This window comes from Schistocerca americana, chromosome 2 (genome assembly GCF_021461395.2).
Source record: "Schistocerca americana isolate TAMUIC-IGC-003095 chromosome 2, iqSchAmer2.1, whole genome shotgun sequence".
Classification (NCBI taxonomy): Eukaryota; Metazoa; Arthropoda; class Insecta; order Orthoptera; family Acrididae; genus Schistocerca; species Schistocerca americana.
In genome coordinates this window covers 646,168,313-646,182,244 of record NC_060120.1, presented here as the reverse complement: position 1 = coordinate 646,182,244, position 13,932 = coordinate 646,168,313, and the positions used below count along the sequence as shown (strand labels likewise).

Here is a 13,932-nt window from a genome sequence, read left to right as displayed (position 1 = left end):
CGTAGCAGTAGCGTGGTTCCGGACTGAAGAGCCTAGAACCGCTCGGCCACCGCGACCGGCCAAAACCAAGAGTCAGAAAGTGAATAAAGACCAGAACTCGGCAGTAAAATCTTCGGCTTTGCTTCCTTTTGTGGGCAACGTTTCGTGTGAAAAGCAAGAATCCTCCGTAAATTTCAGGCGAGAGTGATTTTACGACCACCACCTAATATTGCAGTCCATTTGGGGTCAGTGAAGGACCACTTTTTATCGCGGAAAGCCGGAATTTACAAAATCCTTGTCAATGTGCTATGGCTTATGTAGGACAGACCGCACGCACTGTGAAAGAACGCTGCTCTGAACATAAACGTTGGATTCGCCTTTTGCAACCAAGCAAGTCCGCTGTTGCCGAACACTGTATTTCCGCTGAATTCTCAATGGAGTATGATAAAACCACGATTCTGACCATAGAAACACCATTTTGGGACTCCATTATTAAGGAATTCGTGGAAATACGCATGGCAGAAAAGCTGACGAACCTTGATAGCGGCTACCAGTTAAAAAGTGCGTGGAACTCCGTCATCTCCACGATTTGTTCTAACTGGAGACAACCGAATTCGCCAACGGCCGCGGCGAGCGTTAATGCAGAGGACAGATGCGTTTCGCGGTTGCAGCAGCGAGGGCGCTGCCGCCGGGAAGTGTAGGACGTCTGTCAACTTGCTTTTGACGCAGGCGCGGAATACTCCCTGAGTGTTTATAAATTCCCGTTTCGAACTTCTAGGACTTGTAGAGGGGATTGAGTATACACACTGAAGAGCCAAAGAAACTGGTACACCTGCCTAATTTCATGTAGGGCCCCCGCGAGCACGCAGAAGTGCCGCATCCCATGTGGTACGGACCCCACTAAAGTCTGAAGTAGTGCTGGAGAAAACTGACAACATATATCCTGCAGGGCTGTCCGTAAAGCCGTAAGAGTACGAGGGGGTGGAGATCTCTTCTGAACAGCTCGTTGCAGGCATCCCAAATCTGTTTAAAATGTTCATGTCTGGGGAGTTTGGTGGCCAGCGGAAGTGTTTAAACTCAGAAGAGTGTTCCTGGAGCCACTCTGTGACAATTCTGGACGTGTGAGGTGTCGCATTGTCCTGCTGGAATTGCCGAAGTCCGTCGGAATGCACAATGGACGTGAATGGATGCAGGTGATGCGTACGTGTCACCTGTCAGAGTCGTATATAGACGTATCAGGGGTTCCATATCATTAACTGCACACGCTCCCACACCATTGCAGAGCCTCCACCAGCTTGAACAGTTCCCTCCTCACATTCAGGGTCCATGGATTCGTGAGGTTGTCTCCACACCCGTACACCTCCATCTGCTCGATACAATTTGAAACGAGACTTGTCCGACCAGGCAACATGTTTACAGTCATCAACAGTCGCATGTCGGTGTTGACAAGTCCATGCGAGGCGTAAAGGTTGGCGTCGAGCAGTCATCAAGGCTGCATGAGTGGGCCTTCGGCTCCGAAAGCCCATATCGGTGATGTTTCGTTGAATGGTTTGCACGCAGACACTTTTTGATGGGTCAGCATTCAAATCTGCAGGAATTGGCGAAGGGTTGCACTTCTGTCACCCTGAACGATTCTATTTACTCGTCGTTGGTCCCGCTCTTGCAGGATCTTCTTCCGGCCGCAGCGATGAAGGAGAATTGATGTTTTACCGGATTCCTGATATTCACGGTACACCCGTGGAATGATCATACGGGAAAATACCCACATCATCGTTACCTCGGAGATGATGTGTTCCATCAAGTGTTTGGCGCAGTTGTTAGATCGCTTACTGCTGCTACAATGGCAGGTTATCAAGATTTAAGTGAGTTTGAACGTGGTGTTATAGTTGGCGCACTGCCAACTATAACAGTAACGGTAACCGTAACAGTAACCGATCTAACAACTGCGCCAAACACTTGTCTTACCTAGGTGTTGCTGATCGCAGCTCCGTATTCTACCTGTTTACATATCTCTGTGTTTGAATACACATGCCTATACCTGTATCATTGGCGCTTCGGTGTAGTATTGTGAACACGTACCCATGTCCGGAAACGTACCGTTTCCGTTCTACGACTGTTTCACTTTAGATGTTTAAAGGTCGATTCACACTTAACGGAACGTCTCCGTCACGTCCGTCACGTCAAAATATTCTTCCCTGTGTTTTTAATGGCTGTGTTCACACTCGACGTCAGCGTCCCGGAACGTCTCCGTCACGTCAACGTCACGCATTCTTTCGGAGAATGTTTCCCGTCATGACGGTGAGTTGACGTGATGTAAATCTCTGGTTTTCGAAGGACTGCCTCCATGTTTTTACTCGGCCCCCGTTTATATGTTTTGGAAAGAGTGAGGTTAGGTAGATGTGGTTCGAAAACTTCGCTTGTACCTAACATGTAAGAATCAATTTTTTATAGTTCCGAGTTTCTCTCTGTTATTTATTCTAATTACAAGTAAGTTCCGGTGTTTTCTATTGTATTTATTATTTTGTTTAGATAATGGAGTTCGACGAGTATTTGATTGAATTAGTTCGTTCTAATTCAGAGCTATATAATATGACTGATAGGAGATATAGTGATTCCGTTTGGAAAAAAACACTGTGGAAGGAAACTGGATACGAGGTGGGGCGTCCAGGTAAATGAAACGCAATTTAATTTTACTTTCTACTAAGGATTGTTAAGTGGTACGTAGTTAGTATGTGCGAAAGTTTTCGCTACAACGATGAATATTTGAGTGGAGTACCGTGTGCAGCGTTCCAGGGTAAAAACATTATATACTGTACAAGGTGTTTTTTAAAACTTACAAACTCCAGCAACGTAAATACACTGGTGTTGATCGCATTTATGTTGTATTGACGTGCACCTAGCATTTCAGGCTCTTTAAATTATGTACTACACGTGGATGCTGTATACACGTAACGAAGAATAGTTCCAGTCAGATTTATTGGGCTGTATATTTCCAGTATTTATCTGAGGTAGTAGCACAAAGTAATTTAGCAGACACTTTTGTGCTGTGCAGTGTATAAAGCCTCAAAGTAAAATATATCGTATCTAATGAAACACTGTTGCTATAATTTCGAAATATTGCACTAATTTAATATTTATGTAAATAACACACCATATAGAAAATCTGGCAATGCACTTGGGCCACTCGTATTCTTTAAATTACAAAAGTGTTATTGCTCTATACGTTTGATCAGAATGAAACAACACTCCTTTTATGTAAAACAGACACATTGTGACTGGGTAACTACCAACAAACCTTTTAAAGGGATGACAGAATATATAATCACTTACTACATTGATTAATGTGAAAAGGAAATAAATGGACAGTCATTCTTGTACCTAGTACGTAAAGAATCTCTTAACTTATTCTCATATATTTGGAGCTAGAAAAAGATCACAGGATACAAATATGTTTGTTAGCAGTTTTGTAAATTACTAGATAAGTCTTACGAAGTTTCTTCAGCTCTGTGTAGGCTATAATTGAACATTTTGTAGAGAGTGTTTACTCATGAAAATTTTTGAACAAAAGTATGTTTTTATAGAAACCTGGATGATTTCCAAGAAATGGTGTCTATTGTCTATGTGCTGATTAACAGCATAGCAAATGAAAAGTACCTCATATTATTGGGAAGCTGTTGTAAAAATAAATGTAAGCAAACCGTGTTTGTGTCCCCGTTAAAAGTTTGGGAAGTCTCTAATTCTTTTTTGAAAAAGCGTTAGACTACTCCATGCACTCTATTAACAGCTGTATATGTTGTCTTATTTCAGGCCCTGAATGCAAGCGACGATGGGTGTCACTGAGAGACCATATTAGAAAATGTGTTATTAAAAAAAAACAAAGAGTGGACAAGCTGCCATACCCAAGAAGCCATGGAAGTATGAGCAGATTATGGCTTTCCTGCGCCCATACTTGCTGGAGCGGGAAACAGTTTCTAACATAACTGTTGATATTTGTTCAGAGGATGAATCAAACAGTGAGGTGTCATCACCTATTCCGGACATTGAAAATAACAGTGATTTGAGGTCAGAGACAAGCAGGCCTGTCATGCAAAAGCGTAGTCAAAGTGGCAATAAGAGGAGAACTACAGACTCTGCATCTGCTTCTCTGATGAACTATATTCTAGCGACACAGCCAAAGGAAGATCACATTGACAGTTTTCTTTCAGGGATAAGTGCCAGTATAAAAAGATTGTCCCCACTGCAGCAAATACAAGCTAAAGACGAAATTTACAGAATAGTGTCTGATCTAGAAAGGGATCAAGTGTGTGAAAATATTAATAGTGATACATCGTGAACAGTGCTGTTTGTTACACAGCTTGGAAGCACTTCTATGTGTAAGTTGATTAAATAAAAAGTCTCTCACAGTGTAGTTCTGTCTTAACAACCAAATAATGTAAACAATCACCTGTTACACTCAAAGTATTTTTGTTGTGTTTGTGACTTATTTATGCTGATGACTAGAATTTTAGAGAACCAAGCAGCCAAGTCAGAAGTGACTTAACATGAAATTAATAAGAAATTTTCTTTCAGGGTTTTGGTTAGGCTAGGCTTTCTTATTTTTTGATGGTGTGTGTGTGGGGGGGGGGGGGCGGAGGGAGGGAGGAAGGAGGTGAGAGATGAATATATACTTATTAATCATGTTAAGCCCTTACAGTGACAACCAATATTTTACTATGATATGAATTACTGTTCTGAATGAGAGCTACTGTTACATATGAAGGAACAGAAGCTTATCTGGTTATACTACTTAGATTTAAAATTTCAATAGTGTTGTAGGCAGCCAAAATCTGGTGAATCCTATTAGACATGTTTCCTATGGAGAACAGCATCATAGTAAATTAATGAATAGCTCACTGATAATCTTTATGAAACTTTTTCGGTAATACCTGTATCAGGAATAAGAATGTGATTTTTTCCTTCATCTAAGTGAAACAAGAAATCAGGTAAGCTCTTTATTAACAACTTTTTTCCTAAAACATCAAAAGTCTTCATTTATGAGTTATAAATCATAAGGTTATCTGCTTTTCATTTTGCCAACTAGGATGCATTTTGCAGACTCAGAGTATGTTACACCAACTCTTTCCCATCTTGGATTAGTTCAGCTATTATAAATTAGTGACAGAAGAAAGTACAAATCATACCCAACTGTAGATTAGAAAGATTAGATTATTACTTGTTCCATAGATCATGAATATGACACTTTGTAATGATGTGGAACGTGTCAGGTTAATAAAAGGTGTCTATACAAGATATTACATTACACAAAATATTACATGACACTTAAATTATTTTTTTGTGGGGGTGGGGAAATTACTCACTATAACCAAAAATTCATCTAATGAGTAGGAGTTGCCATTCAGAAATTCTTTTAATTTCCTTTTAAATGCTATATCGTTATCTGGCAGACTTTTGATGCTATTAGGAAAGTGACCAAAGACTTTTGTGGCAGCATAATTTACCCCTTTCTGAGCCATTCGAATGAGATGTGAAGGATTACATATGGCTTTTGCTTTGCCTTAGTTTTAGACTTTCAGTACCTAATAACTGTGGATGTAATTAAAATGTGAAATAGTAAGCTGTACCTTATTTATTGCAGTATTAAAAACATGTATTAGCACACATTTCTGCAGTAAATACACCTACTTACACCCAAATAAATGTTAATTCTTTTCAAAAACTGGCATTATTCATCCACTGGAGTACATAGAGATGCCACTGAAATAATCATAGTCTGTAATGGATAACCATGAAACTAGTGCTTTTCCAATATTGCATATGTAAATATTGTGCTGGGTCAAGTTTGTTAAAAAACATGGTTAATGATATGAAAACAATACTGCTGCATCTACTGATGTTTTAGCAGTAACTAGCCCTCCAACAGCTGGAATCTTTAGAACTTCATGGCTCGAAAATTTATGATCATGATCTCTACCCATTACATCTCCTTTCAGCCTTCAAAACAATATCAAGTGCCGCTTTTCAGCCCTTATGAAAGAAATTACAAATCTTCACCCAAATACATTGATATTCATGTCAAGGGGAATAGTTTTATGTGGCCACTTGTGCACATTGAGAACATTCACAAAACTTGGAATTTTTCCCTTGTAATATTTATTCCCAATGCAAAAACTGCAACCTGTTGCCCTATTTAATGTTCACAACATAACACTAGGTATTATTTACATCAGCGCATTTATTTGAGCAAATCTGTTAAATAAGTGTTCCATTTATTTATAAATAAAACAACAGCTTTGCAGGACTATTTAATAAATTTCTTTATTGTTGAGCTATATCAGTCCCAAGCTACTATAGTACTAAATGGTTTAATACATTTATGGAAAAGCGACATCAGCTTCAGACACCCCTTTCCTCCAAACTTTATCTTTAAATACTCACAGCTGAGCAGTTTAAGTGATCTGGTACTAGGAAAATGTTTCAGAATAATTTAGACACACTGTAGACATAGCCAATCACTCAGTGTCAGATATAGTGGAATTACTGGCATTCTTTTTTTTTTTGCAAACAAAAAGAGGAATTGTTTGAGAATATCTTTTGAACACATAAGAAAATACACATTTTAATTACTCCCATGGGAGTCTACTAATAGGGTAATTGAAAAAATCTTTATACTGTTCCCTTACAACAAAAGCAGATGATGTAGCTGTACCACCTTATCCAGTTACCTCCTGCAACACAAGGATCCCATTTGCTGCTTCAGTTTGTGCATAAACATTTTCTTTGATATAGTTGTGAAGAATGGTTCAAATGGCTCTGAGCACTATGGGACTTAACATCTTAGGTCATCAGTCCCCTAGAACTTACAACTACTTAAACCTAACTAACCTAAGGACATCACATACATCCATGCCCGAGGCAGAATTTGAACCTGCGACCGTAGCAGTCCCGCGGTTCCGGACTGCAGCGCCTAGAACCGCACGGCCACCGCGGCTGGCGTTGTGAAGAATACATGTTGCCATCACTATCTTGTCCACATTCTCTGGCATTGAATTAATTCTCCTAAAAAAATTCTAAATTTCTGGGCTAATTGCCAAAACGAATTTTCTGAGACTCGGTGAGCTCTGGATAGCCTGGCGTTAAAAGCACCCATGGCAATATCACCACTTGCTTGACTTTTTGGATATGGCCTTAATAAATAAGTTTTTAGTGGGAAGGCTTCACCACCAACAATCACATGTGGCACTACAACATCAGCACCAGGAAGTCTCTTATCTCCTGGCACTTGTAATTTGCCAAGTTCCAAGGCTTTCCCCAATTTTGAATGGGCAAATATGCCCCCTTCACTATTTTTACAATAAGACCCAATGTCTACGTTTATAAACTCATAGTTGGCATCAACTAGTGCAAGAAGAACTATGGAAAATGTTTGCTTATAGTTATAAAACTGGGATCCACTGTTTGGAGGAGCCACAATCTGAATGTGTTTCCCATCAATTGCACCGATACAATTGGGAAAGTTCCATAGATCCAAAAACTGTTCAGCTATTCGTTGCCAGTCTTCTTCTGTTGGAGTTGGCATTACATCAGGTAACACTGAATCAATTATTGCCTGGCATACTTCCTTAACAATGATATGGTCAGTTGAGTGCCCAAGTCGGTAACTGAGCGATAATGTGAGAAGGGAATTCCCTGTCGCCAAGTACCTAAAAACATTAAATTAGTCATGAATAAAGAGCCATATAGAAAACTTATCTAGCATAACTTACAATGCAGTAAGAAATGCTGAGTGTTTAAAGCCACCCCCAAATAATACACATTCACAAACATTAATAGTGCACAGAGCAAATAACTGTTACATTAAGTGGCTAAAGTGTGTTATTGGAACACCCTTCTCCCCCTCCACCCCACCCGAAATCTAGGTTGCAGTGCTAGTAATTACGAAAAAGATATTAATATACACTTGAAAACAATACTATGTTATTTATTTCAAATTCTTAACAGTTAACACTGACGGAAAACAATAAACATATTGTTGAATGTGCTTCACACGGCTTTTCAAATACGGTATCACAGAGAAAATCAGGGATTAAAGCCAGTGCAGCTTGCAGAAGTTTACGCTTCAGTCATAATATAATTTTACGACAAGCAGAAGATAAAACAAGAATCGACAAAGTTAAAAAAACATGAATGTTTAAACTGAGCATACGTTAAGCACACCATCAGCTTCTGTCGTGGTGGTATTGGACACCTAAATCTTGAATTTTTCTTCGTAATCCTCGTCTGTATCTTGCTTTAAAGGTAAAAAAATTGTTGTTTAGACATTCTAAGATATTTGAAGAAGGACGATTCCTCCTCTTCCTTTTCCTTGTAAAGGGTATGAAACTCTCCTTCGCATTCTCGGCCTTTTAACATATTCCTGACCCACACTCTCTTTGGTCGCCGTTCTTCTTCCTCTTCATCAAGGGCAATTGCAATCATTGCAAGTTTCTTCAGATTAAATTTTGGCATTTTATGAAGATCCGAAACTATGCCGATAATAAACCATAGACTACAAAAGCGCCTCTTGCGAGTGTATTATGAACCATCACACGACATTGTGTCGACGTTGACGTGCCGTCTAGTGTGAATGCTCAGAAATTTCTCTGACCGTCGACGGTCCAAAACGTGACGGTGACGTTCCGTTAAGTGTGAATCCTCCTTAACTCACCTGCTTCTGCGTGAGGAACTGAATAAGGTGCGACGCAGAACAATTATTAGGTAGCAATTCGAAAGGAAACATAGCGATACATCCTTTTATCACTTTCGCACATTTGTTTGTATCGACACGTAAACACTAAATTCTGTGCGTACAATATGCTAGGTTCTTTTTGTTTTGGGATTATGTGAACAGGTAATTTTTAAGTGTTAATACAAACAAATGTGCGTAAGTAATAAATGGATGTTTCGTTATGCTTCCTTTCGAATTGTTACCTGATAACTGTACTGCGTCACTCCTAATTCAGTTCCTCAAGTAGAAGTGGATGAGTTAAACATCTGAACTGAAAGCGTTGCAAAACGGAAACAGTAGTTTTGTGGACATGGGTTCCTGCAGAAAATATTATATAGTCACTCATTTCTACAAGTCCTAGAAGTTTGTAACGGGAATTTCGAACACTGTATATATTGCGGAACGGAGCAAGTCTTCGCCAGTCTTCGATGGCTTATCTGAAAAAAATGGCTCTGAGCACTAGGGGACTTAACATCTGTGGTCATCAGTCCCCTAGAACTTAGAACTACTTAAACCTAACTAACCTAAGGACATCACACACATCCATGCCCGAGGCAGGATTCGAACCTGCGACCGTAGCAGTTGCGCGGTTCCGGACTGAGCGCCTTAACCGCGAGACCACCGCGGCCGGCGGCTTATCTGAAGATGACTGGCAGGTGCCCAGTCGAAATATCGTTGGATGTATTGAGCGATGACCGGGTCTAAGCCTGAAATTTGTTTGAACAACAGACAGTGACTGAATGGCATAAGTTTGTTTACAAACAAGAGCATAGCAGACAATGTCGTAGGCTGCACTATATTGCAGATATTTTCAGTGCAATACAAACACAATAATTATGGGGGGTTAAGAAATCAATCGAAATGCAATTATTCTGCAACGAGCCACAGGAGCCGGCCGGTCTGGCCGAGCGGTTCTAGGCGCTTACGTATGGAAAGGCGCGACCGCTACGGTCGCGGGTTCGAATCCTGCGTCGGGCATGGATGTGTGTGATGCCCTTAGGTTAGTTAGGTTTCAGTAGTTCTAAGTTCTAGGGAACTGACGACCTCAGATGGTAAGTCCCATAATGCTCAAAGCCATTTGAACCATTTTTTGAGCCACAGGGGACCATAAGTTCATTATACCATCATAGATGGAAAATACTCCCGAACTTCCTCTTAAATATTGTGGGTGAAGTTTGCTTTCACTCTATGAAATAACGCTGGTGTTTGCGGGTTCCAAGAGACGCACAGCGCAAAATGCAAGAAAAAACACGCCCCCTCCCGCCGGAGGACCGAGTCCTCCCTCGGGCATGGGTGTGTGTTTTGTTAGCATAAGTTAGTTTAAGTTATTTTATGTAATGTGTAAGTCTAGGGACCGATGACCTCAGCAGTTTGGTCTCTTAGGAATTCACACACAGACATAAAAATAACACGCCCGGCAGGTAACTGCAGAAGCGTTCAACTTCGAAACTGTGGAGAGAGAAAGAAGATAAGTTTATTGCTTCTTTACTTCACGCGGTAACTGAGTGAAGAGGACAAAAACCTGGGAATGGATGAAAGGCGAGACAAGTACTTAAGTGTCTGCTTTCACTTGCTAAGATTCGGAAAGCGAGTGTTTTCTGAGCCCATTTTGCCACTTTCTCCTCAACTGCGGTGAACAGCGAGCGAAATCTTTTCTCGTTTTGGAATATGGCAAGCAGTAAACAATGATGTGGCTGCAATGCACTGGTAAGTGCTGAGCAACCACGAACTTCAAACTTGTACAAAAATGAAGACATCCACATTTTTATTTTTGTATGTCACACCGTTTTACTGGTTTCCTCGCAAGCAGCTTGGTCGCTATGCCGAATACAGGGCGGGAAAAGTAAAAGTGGCGTGAAAAATACTTCCAATAAGTCTGACTCGGGACTACCCTTGTTAACGAACATCTGACAAGATGCTGGAAAACATCATCGTTGGGGCCTTACGTCACTGCAGCGCTGTGCTAGATTTATCAAACTGTGAGTTACGCTTAGCAGCTGTGTCTGAGGAATAACAAGAGTAGAGTCTTCACTGTTTTGCTGCAGCTCTTCGACTGTGTGCGAAATATTTGAGTACATCTGAGCCTTCAGTTTGCCTCCAGGCAAAAGTGACATGGAAAGACATCAGGCGATCGAGGAGGCCAGGAGACTGCATTGCCTCACAGATCGCCCTCTCCTCCCCGAACACCGCTTGCGCTCGTGACGAGGTTGCTAAGGCGGTGTCAGCTGCTGCTCCGTCTTGCTGAAAATATCCATGCAGTCCGTCATCTTCCGGGAAATGGTCCACATAAGAGTAGCCCAGATGGAAAAGCCGCTAATTGTATGATAAGCGAAACTGAAATAATCGTAAAAAATTCGTCCCATCCAAATTATTAAAGTAAAAGACTTCATTTCTTTTCATCAAATAAGTAAGAAATAATTAATTACACGGTATTATTGTCTGATATATGCGATTAAGTCTTATAACTTAATCTTAAGTGAAATATAGACTCGGCGGTTTTTCACCTGATTTGCGCATTTGGCGGGTATTGAAAACGTATCGATCCAATTACGAAACAAACATTCGGTTGTAAAATCCTTTATTCGGTGATTTATTAGGAATGTCAGAAAGGTGGAACTTAATTGTTGTGAATACACTATTGGCCATTAAAATTGCTACACCACGAAGATGACGTGCTACAGACGCGAAATTTGACCGACAGGAAGAAGATGCTGTGATATGCAAATGATTAGCTTTTCAGAGCATTCACACAAAACTGGCGCCGGTGGCGACACGTACAACGTGCTGACATGAGGAAAATTTCCAACCGATTTCTCATACATAAACAGCAGTTGACCGGCGTTGTCTGGTGAAACGTTGTTGTGATGCCTCGTGTAAGGAGGAGAAATGCGTACCATCACGTTTCCGACTTTGATAAAGGTCGGATTGTAGCCGATCGCGATTGCGGTTTATCGTATCGCGACATTGCTGCTCGCGTTGGTCGAGATCCAATGACTGTTAGCAGGATATGGAATCGGTGGGTTCAGGAGGGTACTACGGAACGCCGTGCTGGATCCCAACGGCCTCGTATCACTAGCAGTCGAAATGACAGGCGTCTTATCCTTTGGCTGTAACGGCTCGTGCAGCCACGTCTCGATCCCTGAGTCAACAGATGTGGACGTTTGCAAGACAACAACCACCTGCACGAACAGTTCGACGACGTTTGCAGCAGCATGGACTATCAGCTCGGAGACCATGGCTGCGGTTACCCTTGACGCTGCTTCACAGACAGGAGCGCCTGCGATGGTGTACTCAACGACGAACCTGGGTGCACGAATGGCAAAACGTCATTTTTTCGGATGAATCCAGATTCTGTGTACAGCATCATGACGGTCGCATCCGTGTTTGGCGACATCGCGGTGAACGCTCATTGGAAGCGTGTGTTCGTCATCGCCATACTGGCGTATCACCCGGCGTGATGGTATGGGGTGCCATTAGTTACACGTCTCGGTCACCTCTTGTTCGCATCGACGGCACTTTGAACAGTGAACGTTACATTTCAGATGTGTTACGACCCGTGGCTCTACCATTCATTCGATCCCACGAAACCCTACATTTCAGCAGGATAATGCACGACCACATGTTTCAGGTTCTGTACGGGCCTTTCTGGATACAGAAAATGTTCGACTGCTCCCTGGCCAGCACATTCTCGAGATCTCTCACCAACTGAAAACGTCTGGTCAGTGGTGGCCTAGCAACTGGCTCGTCACAATACGCCAGTCACTACTCATGATGAACTGTGGTATCGTATTCAAGCTGCATAAACAGCTGTACCAGTACACGCCATCCGAGCTCTGTTTTACTCAATGCCCAGGCGTATCCAGGCCGTTATTACGGCCAGTGGTGGTTGTTCTGGGTACTGATTTCTCAGGATCTATGCAGCCAAATTGGGTGAAAATGTAATCACATGTCAGTTCTAACATAATATATTTATCCAATGAATACCCGTTTATCATCTGCATTTCTTCTTGGTGTAGCAATTTTAATGGCCAGTAGTGTATAAACAGAATACGTTTTGTTTTAAAGAGAAGTCTCAAAATTCTACAAAATGGGCACATAAAAATAGTATATATGACGGTAGTACCTGTTCCCGAAAGAACAGTTACCGTGGATGACCATGCAGCTTTGCTAGAAATGAAATGATAATTAAATGGACACCCTAGCTGCAAGCAGGCGTTGATATACTTCATTGGGGACATGTTGAAAATGTGAGCCCCGACCGGGACTCTGCCGGCCGAAGTGGCCGCGCGGTTCTGGCGCTGCAGTCTGGAACCGCGAGACCGCTACGGTCGCAGGTTCGAATCCTGCCTCGGGCATGGATGTGTGTGATGTCCTTAGGTTAGTTAGGTTTAACTAGTTCTAAGTTCTAGGGGACTAATGACCTCAGCAGTTGAGTCCCATAGTGCTCAGAGCCATTTGACCGGGACTCTAACCCGGGATCTCCTGCTTACATGGCAGACGCTCTATCCATCTGAGCCACCGCGGGCACAGAGGATAGTGCGTCTGCAGGGACTTATCCCTTATACGCTCCCCGTGAGATCCACATTCCCAACATGTCCACACCACTACATTCGTAGTGCGCCTTATAGATGTAAGCAGGAGATCCCGGGTTCGAGTCCCGGTCGGGGCACGCATTCCAACATGTCCCCAATGAAGTATATCAACGCCTATTTGCAGCTAGGGTGTCCATTTAATTATCATTTCATTTCTAGCAAAGCTGCATGGTCATTCACGGTAACTGTTATTTCGGGAACAGGTATTACCGTCATATATAGTTAAAAATATGGCTTCTCGGCCATTGACCTTCTTGTGCGAACGCACACGCTATGCCCGAACTCGTACGGGACTTGGTAGATTAATCTGCCACGAGTAATGAGTATGATGGGCAAACATCTATAAGGTGCACTGCGAATGTAGTGGTGTGGACATGTTGGGAATGTGGATCTCACGGGGAGCGTGCAAGGGATAAGTCCCTGCAGACGCTCTATCCTCTGTGCCCGCGGTGGCTCAGACAGTTCGGCGCTAGCGGCCGTGCGAAGCGGAGGTCCGATACTTCCGCCTGTGCGGCGTGTGCGAGTGTTTGTTTACTTGTGGACTTAGTCTGCACGCGGGCTAGTAACACCGATCATGGCGAACAAGTACAGGAAAAC

General features: G+C 42.2%; 1 protein-coding gene across 1 annotated transcript in view; it reads left to right on the top strand.

The window, feature by feature from the left end:
• The first annotated feature begins 2,271 nt into the window (after positions 1-2,271).
• Positions 2,272-13,932, top strand: part of LOC124594270 — an 84,985-nt gene continuing 73,324 nt past the window's right edge. Inside the window, 4 exon segments of the mRNA XM_047132634.1 lie at positions 2,272-2,277; positions 2,509-2,647; positions 3,787-3,843; positions 3,846-4,281. Coding sequence (XP_046988590.1) covers positions 2,272-2,277; positions 2,509-2,647; positions 3,787-3,843; positions 3,846-4,281 — 638 coding nt within the window.